The sequence below is a fragment of the Carica papaya genome, chromosome 2 (genome assembly GCF_054855325.1).
Source record: "Carica papaya isolate Zhongbai chromosome 2, ASM5485532v1, whole genome shotgun sequence".
NCBI lineage: Eukaryota > Viridiplantae > Streptophyta > Magnoliopsida > Brassicales > Caricaceae > Carica > Carica papaya.
Window position 1 is genome coordinate 34,227,679 of NC_142310.1, and position 16,189 is coordinate 34,243,867.

Sequence of the window (16,189 nt, forward strand, 5' to 3'; positions counted from 1 at the left end):
GTAAAAACTCAAATTTATTTTTCTTGTAAAAATTTGCGGTTCAAACACAAACTGCGGTCTGTCCAGGATATATATATATATATATATATATTTATTTATTTTAAAAAATTAAAGTAAAAGTAAAAAGAAATAAAAAAAAAAGAAAAAGCAAAAAAAAACAGACCCAAAAAACGTGTTCCCATAAACTTGGTGACGGCTGTCCCAACCTCCCAACCTCTCCGCCTTATATAAACCCCCTGTTAAAATCTCTCTACGGCTACCATTTCTATTTTCTGCTTCTACTCTCCCTCTCTCTGCAACCTCCATTTTTCTTCCCTGCAAAACTCTTGCATCCAATGTCGCCCACCCTGCAACTTTCCTCTCTACCTTCTTCTCCTTCTTCTTCATTCTCTGCTTCTAAGGTTTCTCAATCCCGTTCGCTTCTTCTGATGTATCCATCTCTATTTCCTCTGTCAATGTTAGTGTTATTGTTGTTTCTGTACTGTGTTTTTCTTCAACGGCGGCACTCAAGGCACAAGCGTCTTCCCCCTGGCTCAATGGGCTGGCCTTATATAGGAGAAACCCTCAAGCTCTACACTGAAAATCCAAATTCCTTTTTCGCCGTCAGACAAAAAAGGTTCATCCTTTTTTCTAATCACTTTCAATCAATTTATCAAAACATAAACTTGACATTCATAATCTTGTGGTCTATATATATATATATAATCAGAACAAACACACACACACACACACACACAGAGAAATGAAAGATGGGTTGAATTTGTTGAGTGTATGTATAGGTATGGGGATATATTCAAGACCCACATACTAGGTTGTCCCTGCGTGATGATTTCAAACCCAGATGCAGCTAGAAGTGTCCTGGTCAGCATGGCTCATCTCTTCAAACCAACTTACCCACCAAGCAAAGAGAAAATGATAGGACCAGAAGCCATCTTCTTCCACCAAGGTGCCTACCATTCAAGGCTGAAAAAACTGGTGCAGGCCTCATTTTTGCCCTCTTCAATTAGGGACTCTGTCAGTGAGATTGAGCAGATTGTTTTGAGGTTCCTTCCCACTTGGGAGGGCACAACTATCAATACTTTGCAAGAAATGAAAAGGGTATTTTTCAAAATTTCAGAAAAAAAAATAAATACATACTCTTTTTCCTGGTTGATTCTTTAATATTGCCTTGTGAGTGCTTGAATTAATGCCTGCATTAACATGATTAGAAGGAGTCTGATGAGAGGTGTTTGGGATTTTGTTTAGTATGCTTTTGATGTGGCAATGATCTCTGCATTTGGAGACAAACAGGGGTTGGAAATGGAAGAAATTAAGCAACTTTATCAGTGCTTGGAGAAGGGTTATAATTCCATGCCATTGGATCTTCCTGGAACTCCATTTCGCCGAGCAATGAAGGTAGTAGAATCCATGAAACACTATCTGATTTTGATCTTGTTTCAGGAAAAAAAGGATTATTAATTTTTCTGGTTGAATGTGTTTTAAGGCAAGAGAGCTTCTGAATGAAATGTTGAAGAAGATGATAGAGAAGAGAAGGGAAAGTGGAGAAGAAGGTGGGGGATTGTTAGGAGTGTTATTGGGAGCTAAAGATGATCATAACCAGAAGCTTAATAATTATGAGCATCTGCTTAGTGATTCTCAGATTGCTGATAACATAATTGGAGTCATCTTTGCCGCACATGACACAACAGCAAGTGCTTTAACTTGGCTCTTAAAATACTTGCATGACAATCAGGATTTACTCGAAGCTGTCGTGGTAATCACTTGTTTATATACAATATATATACGCATATCTATGTATCTCTGTTTTTTCATTTACTAAGTTGTTTCTTTTTTCAATAAAAAATACAAATTTCAATTTATCATAAACATTACTCATTTCCTGCAGAGGGAACAAGAAAGCACTCGACGCAAAATAGCAGAAGCGGATCGCGTGCTTGCGTGGGATGATACCAGGCGAATGCCATTGACGACTCGGGTATGAAATTATATTAAGAAAATGTTGCACTAAACTGTAGGTATATATATATACTGTTGGAATAGAAAAATAAGAATAAAAGAAGAAAATTAAATATTGATATAAATTTAATTTTTATTAGAATTTCGTTACAGTCTATGATCACTTATCATTTTCCTAGATGGAAAATTTATCACGTGTCAGTTTTTTTTACATAATACATAATTTAAATTAATTAAAATTTTAATAAAAGATAAATAGTAAATTTATTTAATAGGCTTATATAGGCATATAAGTGTAGACGTATATGTACGCATAGATGATGCATGTATGTATTTTTAGTACGTATAGGGAGCTGAGTAGGTAGAGACTGGAATTCCAGGTGATACAAGAGACACTGAGAAGAGCAAGCATCCTGTCTTTTACTTTTAGAGAAGCTGTCCAAGATGTTGAGTTTGAAGGCTACTTTATCCCTAAAGGTTGGAAGGTTTTACCTCTCTTCCGGATCATTCATCACTCTGCAGATTTCTTCCCTCACCCCGATAAATTTGACCCTTCAAGATTCGAGGTACGTACATATATATATATATATACATACATACATACATACATACATATCTATATTTACTTACCTGCATGTTTGTTTTATATTTTGATGAAAATATCTCCAGCGAGACATGATTAAATATTTTATTGTTTTTCGTTAAGTTCATTTCGAGATTAATGTAAAGTTTACATTTTTCTATCTTTCTCTTTCTGTAGATGTATACATGTGTGTATATATATATATATATGTACGTAGAGTTAAATAATGTTTTGAAAGGCAATGATTGATGAAAAAAAGTCTAACACGTGCAGTGTTAACGTTATCTTGTATTCGGCAGAAATATGAGGTTATGAAGAATTGGTTAGATTACTACTGTTTTTCTCTGTGTATGTATGTGTGCGTTTATGTGCATGTATATGTGTATGTATATGTATAAAATTTGGGTGTGTATTTGAGGGGTGTGGGGATATTGATGCCGGAAATGTTTGTGCTATCAGATCACGTGAGTTGGTTTTGTAGGGTACTAACAGGGTTACACATAAATGGTTTTTGGAAGTATATATATATATATAGATAGATAATATCTGTGTGTTAAAAAAGAAAAATTACCAGAGAAATTTGAGTGGTGAAAGATAAAAACGGAAGGGAGCAAATCTAATTTCTGGGTGTGTGGGTGTCTATATATATATATATAAATCATATCTATTGATAGAGTATTATGTATTTATTGTAACAGTAAATATAAATAATATTATTTATATAGAAATAACTAAGGAAGGTAAAATGGAATGAAGCAGGTGCCAGTGAGACCGAACACGTACATGCCATTTGGAAATGGAGTGCACTCATGTCCAGGCAGTGAGCTGGCTAAGCTTGAGATGCTTGTCCTCCTACACCACCTCACCACCACTTACAGGTCTTGCTCGATCTCTCTCTCGATATATATATATATATATTTATATATCTCTCTCCCTCTCTCTCTGACATTTCATGTCATCCTTCATCAATTTCTTTTTTTTTTATATTATTTTCTACTTGCTTGCTTCTCATCACCTCCTGACGGCACAATTGTTTCTCTTAATCACAAATGTTATATAATATATAATATTATATATCAATATATACTAAAGGATAAGATCTATCCAATTCTTTGTTTTCTTCAAACAAATAATATTCTAATATCTACTGTCTGTCTGCATATGAATGTAACATATATATTATATAGGTGCATGTATGCGTGTCCTGTGGCTGGTGTTCTTGAGACAGGGTAATGGTTCCTTTGATTAACTACTAGGCTGTTATTTTGGTGAAGGTAATGATGGGATCTCTATATATATATATATATATATATTTATATGTGCGTATATATACGGAGAGAGAGAGAGAATTTTTTATCAAGGAAAACAAAAGTAATCTTACCACAATCTTCTGTTTGCATCAAAATCCATATATATCCACTAGAAGTCATTTCTATATATGAAAACCGTTACACGTGCATGGCTTGCATGCATGACATATTTATCAAAAACGTATTTTATTATCTCTTACCTCCTTTCTCCAGAAACAAACAAGCTGTCTAGACCCGGTTAAAAGTTTCTATTCATTTCTTCAAATAAGTTAACAATAATATATAATACATGCCCAATGTGATACAGACAGAGATGATGATCAGCCGCTATCCATATAGATATAAATTGTATGCGGGCAAATTACAATTTACCATAAAGTTTAGTTTTTGTTTTGTTTAATAGGTGGCAAGTTGTGGGAAAGGAGGATGGAATACAGTATGGACCTTTTCCTGTTCCCAAACGAGGCTTACCCATAAAGGTAACGTCAAGGAACAAAAAGGCAAAGCCAATATGATTATCGAGGAAGAAGAAAGAAAGGAGTAGTTATGGTTCTCAACAAAATAACCAAAATGTTATTTCAATGGAGGTTTAAAGAAGCAAAAGTTAATTTTTCCTCCATTTTTTTCATTCTGGTTATATTCAACTTTTTGTTGGGAATTAATTTTTCTTCCCTTTCTTCTTTGTCATGTTCTGTGTAAAAAGCTATCTTGGGTTGTTTTTAAAATTTTTTTTTTTTTGTTTATTAAGTTTGTGTAGGTGGGTCATGATTATGCATTTAGGGTTTTGTAATGTGAAATGTATTTTGCAGAGAAGAAAAATGCAAAAATGCAAAAAAAAAAACAGGAAAGTGACAGAAAAAAGATAAAGAAAAAGAAAAGGAAGGGGGAAAAAAGGAGTTTGTGTTTTTTGAGGATCAAATTTGTGTGGTTTTGTTTTGTGGATGAAATGCAGGGGTAGCCATCAAGAACACAAGATATTTCTCTCTTGTCTTCTTTTCTGGTACACAACCTTGGCCAAGTAAACTTTTTGGCTTCCTATCAACGACAAAAACTACAACTGTACAAGGCATTTGGGTTTATGACAGGTGTCGAATTGGGTAGTGTACGCTGAAATTCCACGTCAGATAGCTGACTTGGGAGCATAGCACTTGAGAAAGACTTACATGGGTGACAAAAAGGTCTAAATGACTTGCGTGAAGGAGGAGAAATATGACTGCCAAGAGTAGATGAATGCTAGTGCATGAACCTCTCTGCCGCTGTAGGAATTTGACTCTCTCCTTGATTTTCTAAGGGTTTTATATCAATCTCAATCATGCAGACACAAAAATTTAGTTCTATGTCATCGAATAAGTGAACAAGATATGATTTTTCATGGCCAATCCAAAACATGGTGTGGATTGTCCGAAGTGTCGAGCAGAAATGAAAACAACTTGAAACAACCAACGATATCATTTTCAAAACATATATGTCGTATATGATGTGCAGAAACAGAGGATTACTTAAAAATGCGTGACTAAAACCTAAAAATGATAATTATTTAATTATACATCTATGAGCTATCAGAAATCCAGTAGATGTTCTTGCTAAAACAAACCTGCAACCTGCAATATTATTCCCGAAACATATACGTCATATGGATGTGGACAAACAGAGTATTAACTTAAAAATGAGTGCCTAAAACTTCAAAATAATAATTATTTAAGTATACGTCTATGATCTATCTGAAATCCAGTAGGTGCGCTCCTAAAACAAACTTGCTTTATCTTAACTCTATATTCAATATTTTACAAGAAGCAAATGAACTGACAGAAATAGTAGTGTTCAAATTGGATAGAACGTAAACGTAGAATAACTTACAAGTAAAGTTTAAAATCGTGTAAGCATTCTTCATGAGATACCACAGACTTAAAAGAAAACATACCACAGAAGCAAGAGGAAAAAGAACCTGGATATTCCCTATGGAGAAACTTTGATTGAAATAACCTCCAAAAGAGGAGCTTTCACCCTTGTATTTAAGTGCATTATACTGGAAAAATGTGCAAAGACATGAAAAAACAAAAAGTAATTTGGCTTAATGGGTTGTCTAAGAACAAAACATCAGACCAGTTCTAAAGCAGACTATCTTTTGCAAAGATCTTAAATTTAGCCAAGCACGTGAGCAGATATGTGGTGCAAAACAAGAACAGGCTGATATATTCCAAATCTTGATGAGTTGGCTACCATGTGCATATGAGGTGGCTTCCATATTTCCAAGGTCATTTTCCTATCTGGGATGTTCAACCCCACAAGGACGTCTGCTAAAACAAATAATCATCAAATGCTCTACAATCATTATTGATCTGTTCCATTACTGGACAGTGCTACGACAAATTTGTTCATCCCATTCCTCCACAGTATAACCTGACTGTTTCATTACAATTCATTTCAGTCACTGACTTAGAGGACGCCAAAACACAAAGCTTCCAGCTGTTACTAGACTGTATTTTCACTTTTTGTGCCATTGATAAATTTATTTCCATAGAACAGACAAGAGACTAATCAGAAGCCAATATTTTTGGAGTTCCATTGCAAGGAACATTCAAATGCCAAGTTGGCATGATGCTGTAATTGATGTTAAGGAAACACCGTTTCATCAAGGAAAAGAATCAAAAGATTCAGATTATTTTAACCAGCATCCACATCGCTCTAATTCATCTAAAATTAAGTAGCAGATGGAGATGTTGAAGCTCAGGTGCACAACTAACAAAACAGCAAAGCCAGCTGGTACCCACCAGGACATAACAACTAATTGTAGTGATCTCACCTAAATTGAGCTTCCTGTATTGTTGAAGAAGCACTTGAACATAAGTAGAAAGAAGTAAGAATTACTCCATAAATCTATATAAGAATTAGTTAGTTTTATCCCTTTTCTAATCTACATTATTTAACCAGTATCCTTATCGCTCTCATTCATCTAAAATTAAGCAACAGATGGAAATGTTGAAGCTCAGACGCACAACTAACAGCAGAGCCAGCTGGTACCCACCAGGACATAACAACTAACTGTAAGTTATTTCACCTAATTGAGCTTCCTTATTGTTGATGAAACACTTGTACATAAGAAAAGAAAAAGTAAGGAATTACTTCACAAATCTATATAAGAATTAGTTAGTATTTTCCCCTTTCTAATCAATATTATTTATCTATTAAAGTATCACAATGAGAAATGAAAAAGTTGATTACAAAGAAATTGTGCACAATGAGAGGCACAGACACTCAACTATCTGCAGAGGCAGCTGGTACCCGATAGGAAAATAACGGCTAAATGTAATTTAAGCTCACCTAATTGAGTTAGAAGAAGTGCAGTACCAGTTGGGCTTTACTCATAAGTTATTATTTCACTTTTTGTTGTATCCAGATCCAATTGCTAAATATGTAAGCATGACACATGCTATATCCAGGCTGAAAAGAAAATATAAGCTTTCACCAAATTTGCAACTACACATGATTAATCAAGTTGACTAAGCATGGTCAGCTAAAGTCTGGGCTCCAATTAGATTCTATGAAGGACCATGTTTTTTGATAAAATGTCAACGACAGTGTTTGTTTTCTAACAAGTCCTACCCATCAATCACTGGGCAATAGGCCCATAAGTTACCTCCTTTTCTCCACTTGTGAAGAATGAGGATTTGAAACTCGGCTGTATCAGCCTTAACTCATAGCCCAAAGATAAAAAAAATTCTAACCCATCATCTTCCCCAACTTCACCTTCTAGGCCTTCCCAAAGTCCTAGCAAGTGGAGACACCCTTCCCTACAAATAACATTACTCATAAAAATTCTATGCCCTGCACTGCTCATTTCTTTTCTACTATCCTATACCCCAGTCAAGTTACTTCTAAAGCTCATTTTTATCTTGCTGGTCAGTCATTCTAAGGTCTCAATTTAGTCTCTGCTGATCTTTCAAAGATTTCACTGGAGCTCACTAACCAGCATCATAAACTATGGTTATAGACTAGTCACAATATCAGAGTAGAACTTTCCAGAAGTTTGAAAATTACAGAATAGAGAACAAGAAGAAAGTAACTACAGTTCTTTAGCTTATTCCCATATTCCCTACTAATTTTTTAAATATTTTTGTGAGTCCATAACCATCACTGTAAACTGTAAACTATTACTGTGTAATTTCAAAAAAAAAAAAAAAAAAAAAAACCATCACTGTAAACTATAGTAAAAGGCTATATTAGAAAGAAAACTATAGTCAAAGGCTGGTTTCAATATCGCCTATTGAACTTTCCTTCAGTTTGAAAGTTATACCCAAGAGTATAGATATAGGAGAAAATAACTAGTAATCTTATAAATGTCCGACTGTCTGTTCATTGTATGGATTTCAATCCAAATGCAAAGGTCACTATGATAAAAGCATGGAACGTAGAAATAGAAAGATGTAAAAAAATGGTCAACAAAAGGTTACTAATTAGTTCACTTTTCATATAATCTACAACCCTGTCATTCACAAGAAGAAATTATTAGTAGGAAAATAACAGCTGGTGATAAGAATGTAAAAGAGTTTTAGGACCAATTGTAAACATTAGGTATGTTACGATGCCAAGACATGGTTTGTGCCTGATGTTTATAAAAATATCAGAAATAATACGGCTTAGCAAAAAGGAAAGGAAAGGAAAAGGAGTGGGGTCAAGATCAGTAAAACATCCCATTGGGGTGGAAGCATACAGCAGACTGAAAAGCACTGATCTGTACTGGATTATGTAGCCAACTATTCATTTGTTATGCAAGCATTTCAAAGATTGTTTCTTTCATCACTGTTGATTCCTACAAAGTCATCATTCTAATTATGGTTAGCTTCCACAATTACTGTTTGTTGATGAATTAAATTATCATATCACAATGCATTTGGAGTTGCTTAAAAAAGGTTCTTAAAGGAGGAGGTGCTTATAAGCTACTTAAACTATTTAGGTGTTAAATTTAAAAGCAGTTGCATACTGGATAAAAATGCTTATCGTAAAAAGCAAGCACTTCTTGTATTTTGGTTTTGAAAAATGCAAACATACAACAATTGAATATATTAAAAAGAAAAAGAAAAGCCAATACTGAAGTGCTTACCAAAACTTAATAAGGTGCTTATAGGCACTTTTTGATAGGTCCCAATCAAAACTGTAAAACAACCTGAGATAGTTTCTGCTTATGGTGAGAAAATACCAAGATTTTTTTGGAAATTCTTTATGTACTTATTGCTGAATTGAAGTGCTTTAAATAGAACTTACTACAACGATATCTTCCTACTTTTAAGGTACTGAATTAACATAAAAGATGCAAGTGGATAAGAGGAGCAGATCACGGGATCTTCCTAGACTGTTTCTGGGTCTGTTTTGTTGGTTGCGGACTGTTCTGCAGATTACTTTTTCAACTGCTTTACTTGGGTGTATAACAACCCAGATATTTCGGGTTGCTTACAGGGATTCTTTGACTGCGTCGGGGTCTATCATTACTCCCTGCCTGAAGAGGAACTTTGTCCTCAAGGTTGATGAATCGGTCCTTCAATTCCTTAGCAATTTCCCAGGTGGCGTCTTCAACGGCTAAGGCCTTCCATTTCTCTGAGTTTTTTTCAATGAATTAGGATCCCTTTTTGATCCAGCGGGTGTCCAAAATTGCCTTTGGGTGGAGAATGATACTGCCTTCTTCATTGGTTAGGGGCAGGTCGGTGGTGGCAGGGGTGGATTCGCCAATTTTCTTTTTTAGCAGGGACACATGGAATACCGGGTCGATGCGGGATGTGGAAGGGAGCTTGAGTCGATAGGCGACTTGATTGATTTTTTCCTCAATTTGATATGCAAGTTTTTGCAGTGCTTGTTTGAAAACGGTTTGCTGCCTATATGGTTGTAACCGGAGAAAGACACACTCGCCTTCTTGGAATTCTATATGACGCCTAGAGGCGTTTGCGATTTGTTGCATCCGGTTATTGGCTGCGTGTAAGTTAGCTTTTAGTTGATTGAGTAGGTCATTTCTAGCTGTGATCTGCTGATCAACTTCGTTTACTGCCGTTGTTCCTTAAATGTAGTGTGGCATAGTGGGTGGAGGTCGTCCATATAAAGCTTGAAAGGGAGTCATGCCAATTGAGAAGTGGTAAGTAGTGTCATACTAGAATTCTGCCCATGGTAGAAGGAGCTGCCATCTATTTGGTCGTTGGTGAGTGAGGCATCGTAAATATTGTTCCACACATCGATTGACGACTTCCGATTGCTCATCGGTTTGTGGGTGATATGCGGAACTCATTTTAAATTCGGTGCCTGACATTTTGAAGAACTCCTTCCAAAAATGATTAATGAAGATGGGATCTCGGTCACTTACGATGGATCGTGGTATACCGGATTTGCTGAGACGATCTATGACTACCAAGATCGTATTTTTACCCTGAGATGAAATCCATTGTTATGTCCTCCCAAACTTGGCATGGGATAGGGAGCGGCTGTAGCAATCCTACTGGTGATAATGTTTCTAACTTGACTAGTTGGCCCACGTCACAAGCGGATACATATTCTTGAATAGATTGGCGCATGGCGGGCCAAAAGAACTATTGAACTAGTCACTTGTAAGTGCGGAGTACCCCTGAGTGGCCTCCCATTTGGGAGTTGTGGTAGGCTTGTAACAGTTGTTGAACAACGTTGGACTTAGGTGGATCGATAATTCGCTATTTGTAGTATATTAGGCCATTTTTATCAGTATATGGACACATCGGGTGATCTCGGGCAAGTTTCTCTAATTTTTGTATGTATGAGTTACTCTTAACTGCTTCCCTGATCTGATCCCATAATGACATGTTGGCTGTAAACAAGGAATCAAGTGTAGGGCCGTTAGCTCGTCGTGATAGTGCGTCGGCGGCCAAATTGTCTTTTCCCGACTTGTATAATATCTCATAATCGTATCCAAATAGTTTAGAGACCTATTTCTGTTGTTTTAGAGCGGTGTTTTTTTGATCCATTAGGTACTTAAGACTTTGTTGATTGGTCTTGATAAAGAATTTCTGTCCCAAGAGGTAGAGCTGCCAGTTTTGAATGGTTATGACTATGACCAACATTTCCTTGACATAGGTAGAGCAGGATAGTTTGGAGGTGCCTAAGGCTCGGCTCATATAGGCAATAGGCTTGCCATGTTGGATGAGCACGGGCCCAATTTCGTTCCCGGAGGCGTCGGCCTCAATGGTGAATGACTCATTGAAATCTGGAAGTGCCAAAGTAGGTGTGGAGGTCATGGCTTTTTTGAGTTCTGTGAATGCTGTCTCAGCCCCCTCGTCCCATTGAAAGGATCCTTTCTTGAGCAAGTTTGTCAAGGGCTTGGCTATGAGCCCGTAGTTTTGCACAAACTTTCGGTAGTAACCAGTAAAGCCCAAGAATTCTCGTAGTTCGGTTAATGTTGTGGGGTTTGGCCAATTGAGCATTTCTTGAATTTTTCCTTGATCCACTTTTACTCCCTCAGGTGTCACAATATAGCCTAGATATTCCAGTTTCTAACTGCCGAAGACACTTTTTTTTTTGCTTGATAAAGAACTGATGTTGTCTCAATATTTTAAAAACTTTCCTGATATGTGATAAGTGAGTCTCCCAGTCGAGACTATATACCAAAATGTCATCAAAGAAGACTAATACAAATTTTCGTAAGTATAGACGAAAAATAAAATTCACTACAGCTTGGAATGTAGAGGGTGCATTACATAGTCCAAAGGGCATTACTAGACATTCGCAGTAGGCGTTGTGTGTCCGGAAAGTTGTCTTGTAGATGTCTGATGGTTGCACTCGGACTTGATGGTAGCCCGCAGTGAGGTCTAAGTTTGTAAAATAAGCTGCTCCGTTCAATTCATCCAACATATCTTCCACCATGGGAATGGGGAAACAATCCTTGATGGTGACAGCATTGAGGGCGCGGTAATCTGTGCAAAACCGTCATAACCCATCTTTTTTTCTGACCAAGAGAACAAGAGAGGAGAAGGGGTTGGTTCTTGGGTGAATGAGCCCAGAGTGGAGCATTTCATTCACTTGTTTCTCTATCTCTGCCTTCTGAAAATACGCGTAGCAATATGGCTGGTCATTGATGGGTTCAGTGCCATTTTGAGAGGAATTTGGTGTTCAATGTCTCTTTGGGGTGGCAGCTGTTTTGGTTCCCAGAATAATTCAGAAAATTCCTTCCATATTTCCTATAATTCTTTTCTGTTGTTTGGTGGTGAGACTTCATGATCTTTTGTGAAACAAATAGCATACGCGGAGTATTGGCTGGGAATAGCCCGATTGATTTCCGCCATTGAAGCGACCTGCAGGGAGGGAGGTGATTCGAGGCCATGGAGCAACCTTGGTTGGTTCTGCCATTGAAACTCCATTGTTGACTTCTTCCAATCGCAAGCTACAGTATCCAATCCTTTCAACCATTGTACACCTAGCACAAGATCAAGCCCCATTAACGGAAGAGAATACAGAGTTAGAGTGAACGGAATATCTTGAATGGTGATCGGGACATCTTCAAATAGTCCTCTGCAATTCAAAGATCTGCCGTTTGCAACCTTTACAGCAAATGGCTGGGTCGGGTTGACTGTAAGTCGTAAGCGCCCCGCGATTCGGTCGTTGATGAAGTTGTGGGTCGACTCCCTGTCGATGAGTGCGACTAGTTTTTGACGTTGGATCGTGATCGGAAACTTCATGGTTTGGGGGGTAGTCCATCCGGTGAGGGCATGGAGGGAAATTTCTGGGTCGTCGAAACTCTCCTCGTCCTGTTCTGTGCCTTCACCCTCGAGTAAGAGAAGCTGCGGTTTACGGCAACGGTGACCGCCGTAAACTTCTCGTCACAGTTAAAAAGAGGCCCTGCATTCTTCGTCGTTGCATCTCCTCCCAAGGAAGGCACCTCGCGGCGTTGGTGGCGATTAGGTTTGACTGAGTTGAGGCAGGTGGGAAACTGGGACTGGTTGGGTTGCTCACGATTAGACTGGGCAGATTTCTCCCAGGCCGAGTTATTCTGCGCTGCCGGTCCATCTGTTCTTCTCTCATTCGGGCCAGGCCGATCGCATCCTTCAAGGTTTTGGGCCGAAACATGCAGATGCCATCTGCGAGTTCGGGCTGAAGCCCGCCAATGAAGGTCCCAATTAGGGCCTTTTGGGTCCACCCGTGGACTCGGATGCCTAGGTGCTCAAAGTCCTTATGATATTCCCTTAGCGGCCCAGTCTGTTTGATGCATGAGAGGGCTTTCAAAGTCTTCAAATTCGGTTAGCACAAACCTAGCCCATAATTCTTCTTCAAATGTGGCCCAGCCTATTACCCGACCTTCTTCCTTGTAACTCTTGCTCAGCCACTGCCACCAGCAGTTGGCTTCTCCTTCAAGATGGAACGACGCCAAGACAACCCGGTGTTGTGGTGCAGTTGCTTGGAAGTCAAAAAATTGTTCCGCGCGATTGAGCCACTCAGTAGGGTCATTGCCGGCAAATGACGGAAATTCCAGCTTGGCTACTCTGGAATAGAAGGTTCTCCCTTCGTCCCTCTCGGATCTCTCTTCGCAATGCAGGGGCGGTGGGCTTGGGCGGCGGGCTTGGGCGGCTTACATGGTGGTTGCTGGATCCTTCCCGATTGGAGGTGATCGTGTCGGCAATCACTTGAGGTTCTCCCCAATTAATCGCATCTTGTCAGTCAATCCAAGCTCTATGCGGCTAAAACTGTCTTGCAATCCTCCGAAGCCAGTTTCAAGATTTTCAATGCGTTTCTTGTTGGTGGTCATTTTGAACCTGACTCTGATACCAATGATAGGTCCCAATCAAAGTTATAAAATAACATGAGATAGTTTCTGCTTATGGTGAGAAAATACTAAGATTTTTTGGAAATTGTTCATGTCCTTATTGTTGAATTGAAGTACTTTAAATAGAGCTTATTACAACGATATCTTCATACTTTTAAGGTACTGGATTAACATAAAAGATGTAGATAATTATAAATAAATTTAGAAATGCAAGTGGATAAGAGAAGGAGCGGATCACGGGATCTTCCTAGACTGCTTCTGGGTCTATTTTCTTGGTTGCGGACTGTTCTGCAGATCACTTCTTCAACTGCTTTACTTGGGTGTATAACAACCCAGATATTTCGAGTTGCTTATAAGAATTCTTTGATTGCGTCGGGGTCTATCACTTTTATAGTTTACTAAATGGGTAGAATATGTATTACCAAAAAAATATGGTGGGATACATTGGATTCTTAGAAATAACTAAACATATCATAAAAACCCCCTCAAATTGAATATCTTATTGTTTCTCAGCACTTCTGTCCAACCTTGTACATTCTTGACAATCCTCCAGTAAGTTACAGATTTCACTTCATTTGCCCAACAATATCTCTACATAACATGTTTCTTCCTTATGTATTCTCCTTCCATAATAATCACTAATTTTGTTTTCCTTCATTTAACTAGAAATCGAAATTCACAAGTCAGACTGGCAATAGCATGAGCTGAAGTCATGCCCTGGGCCATGAACCCATTTGATGCTACATAAGCTCATTAGCAGCATGAGCTTGTTATGCCTAGTTATTGTAATTCCTTTTGCGGCTAGTGTACTTCTGTAATACCACGTCAGTATTTGCACCCAAGTTCAAAGGATAAAAAGTATAGAGATGTTAATGATATACTCAATATCTTCAGGGCTGCCAAGTACTTAAAAGAATTTGGGATGTCATAATGCAGTAAGTCAATTATGCAACTGATTGTCTCAGCACAAAGGTAATTTTCATTCACGGCTCACCCATATAGAGGTAAAGTACGTGTAGAACCCATATAAAGTAGTAACTAAGAAGTCATTTGCAAATAAACTGAAAAAAGAGACATGAAAAATAACTGTCAAGTGCACATCTATTTCATCCACTTTATCATTCAACATTGCAGAGGTTCATTGCTATTTTTGGGTAAAATCAGTCCATCATTCTGCATAAAACTGCCTAGCTGCCACTGCTAATAGATGAAAGGGATGAACTTGTACCTCACTTTATTTGCATATTCCAAGTATCTGTCTCCAAATGTCTCCACCATCAAATTTTCTTCAAGTCTTGCCTTCTGCTCATAATAAACCAAGCAAACCACCGTAACAAATAGCAAGCTCAATGGCGCCCGAAGAGCAACACAGTAAGTCATAAAGAGAAGCATTGTAGATACATAAATTGGATGCCTGACCCATCTATACGGTCCAAACTGCACAACAGCCGTTGGCACCACCACTTTCTCTGAATACTTTGCAAGATATAACGTAGAGTTGTACTGCATTAGCAGAGTAACCACTATCAAAACCCAAATCCCCACATTGCTCCACCCACCTGGTACAAGATGCAGCTCTGGCCCTTCAAAGGCCGCGAGCCAATGCCCAACCATGATACCAACGCAGAACAGAAGTTGCTGCCATTTGGGTACATTCACGTCCCACTTTGGATCATGCGGGCGCACGTAGTAATCTCCATACAATCGTTTTCTCACACTAACATTGAAGAAGAAGAAGTAATGGTAGACGAAGAAGAAAACAAAAGGCCATCCTTCAAGGAATCCATTGAAAAAGGCAGGCGGCACCAGCGTCAGCCAAGTAAAAACTGAAGAAACAATAGCAAGCTGCTCGAAGATGCTTGCTTCACCAATCAAATGCTTTCGAAAACAGTACAACCCATAAACCGCAAGGGCCGTAGCTACAAACCAGGGCCAGAATAACCAAGTCCAGCTAAAATACATCCAGAAAAACGGGTTCAAGAGCAAGTTCACAGCCCATTTCGTGGTTGCAACTGAAACGGCTAAGATTACCGTTAACTTCGCGATACCAAAAGGAGTTAACTCGAAAAGTGTTCTCTTCAACCAATCAAAGAATATGTTCTTGAACCGTTTAACTAGTGAGGTTTCGGAATCTGGGCTCGCAGTGCTGGAATACGAGCAATTTAGAGCAGACCACAAATGAGTTGTCCTTCTTCTTCGTAATTCTAACTGTAACGGGTAAAAAGATAAATGTGAATTCGATGAGGCCTTGATTCGTTTAAGGTCGTGGCGATGCCGAGAGCTGTTGGCATTACTACTTGATAACTGGCACTGTACGTGTTTGTTGAAATGCCTGAAAGAAAGTTTTTGATTGTTTGTAAAAGAAAAAGGAAATGAGATTGTCTTTGAGTGGAGAAGAAGCGATGGTGCTTCCATTGTTGTGCAAACCAAGAAAGTAGCTAGATTTTACAGACGGCATTTGAGGGGAACCATGAGGCCATGACACTGAGAAACTTAAGCATGGTAGATGGAGATGTTACGGAGTTTTGCTGATGAAATGATAGAAACCAGAAATCGGGTAATTGGGCTTTAAGT

At 38.3% G+C, this 16,189-nt stretch overlaps 2 protein-coding genes across 8 annotated transcripts; one reads left to right on the forward strand and one right to left on the reverse strand.

The window, feature by feature from the left end:
- The first annotated feature begins 243 nt into the window (after window positions 1-243).
- Window positions 244-4,536, forward strand: CYP707A2 (cytochrome P450, family 707, subfamily A, polypeptide 2). 3 transcript variants are annotated; one of them, XM_088214296.1, is made up of 8 exons: window positions 244-616; window positions 780-1,098; window positions 1,246-1,395; window positions 1,484-1,753; window positions 1,886-1,975; window positions 2,337-2,522; window positions 3,299-3,417; window positions 3,727-3,896. In XM_088214296.1, the coding sequence occupies exons 1-8, from the start codon at window positions 336-338 to the stop codon at window positions 3,770-3,772; spliced, it is 1,461 nt and encodes a 486-aa protein (XP_088070422.1). In that variant the 5' UTR covers window positions 244-335; the 3' UTR covers window positions 3,773-3,896. The 3 variants fall into 3 exon arrangements, with proteins under 3 accessions (XP_088070422.1, XP_021894516.1, XP_088070421.1); XM_022038824.2 differs by lacking the exon at window positions 3,727-3,896 and adding an exon at window positions 4,253-4,536 and having other exon boundaries at window positions 245-616; XM_088214295.1 differs by lacking the exon at window positions 3,727-3,896 and adding an exon at window positions 4,253-4,536 and having other exon boundaries at window positions 245-616; window positions 1,291-1,395.
- Window positions 4,537-5,279: 743 nt separating this feature from the next.
- LOC110812140 (protein C-terminal S-isoprenylcysteine carboxyl O-methyltransferase) lies at window positions 5,280-16,182 on the reverse strand. 5 transcript variants are annotated; one of them, XM_022038826.2, is made up of 3 exons: window positions 14,844-16,179; window positions 5,795-5,875; window positions 5,280-5,450 (listed from the first exon to the last, which is right to left on the reverse strand). In XM_022038826.2, exons 1-2 carry the CDS (start codon window positions 16,028-16,030, stop codon window positions 5,806-5,808), a joined length of 1,257 nt encoding a protein of 418 aa, XP_021894518.1. In that variant the 5' UTR covers window positions 16,031-16,179; the 3' UTR covers window positions 5,280-5,450; window positions 5,795-5,805. The 5 variants fall into 5 exon arrangements, with proteins under 5 accessions (XP_021894518.1, XP_021894519.1, XP_021894517.1 ...); XM_022038827.2 differs by lacking the exon at window positions 5,795-5,875 and having other exon boundaries at window positions 14,844-16,178; XM_022038825.2 differs by lacking the exons at window positions 5,280-5,450; window positions 5,795-5,875 and adding an exon at window positions 6,014-6,666 and having other exon boundaries at window positions 14,844-16,182.
- Between the last annotated feature and the right edge of the window lie 7 nt (window positions 16,183-16,189).

What these genes read in the sequence shown, in the direction of transcription:
- CYP707A2 (XM_022038824.2), top strand. Translation starts at nt 336, where the DNA reads ATGTCGCCCACCCTGCAACTTTCCTCTCTACCTTCTTCTCCTTCTTCT. An exon ending in CTTTGCAAGAAATGAAAAGG is followed by an intron (nt 1,099 to 1,245) that starts GTATTTTTCAAA and finishes GATTTTGTTTAG; the next exon opens with TATGCTTTTGATGTGGCAAT. An exon ending in ATTTACTCGAAGCTGTCGTG is followed by an intron (nt 1,754 to 1,885) that starts GTAATCACTTGT and finishes CATTTCCTGCAG; the next exon opens with AGGGAACAAGAAAGCACTCG.
- LOC110812140 (XM_022038825.2), bottom strand. Translation starts at nt 16,030, where the DNA reads ATGGAAGCACCATCGCTTCTTCTCCACTCAAAGACAATCTCATTTCCT. An exon ending in GAATATGCAAATAAAGTGAG is followed by an intron (nt 6,667 to 14,843) that starts GTACAAGTTCAT and finishes TCAACAATACAG; the next exon opens with GAAGCTCAATTTAGGTGAGA.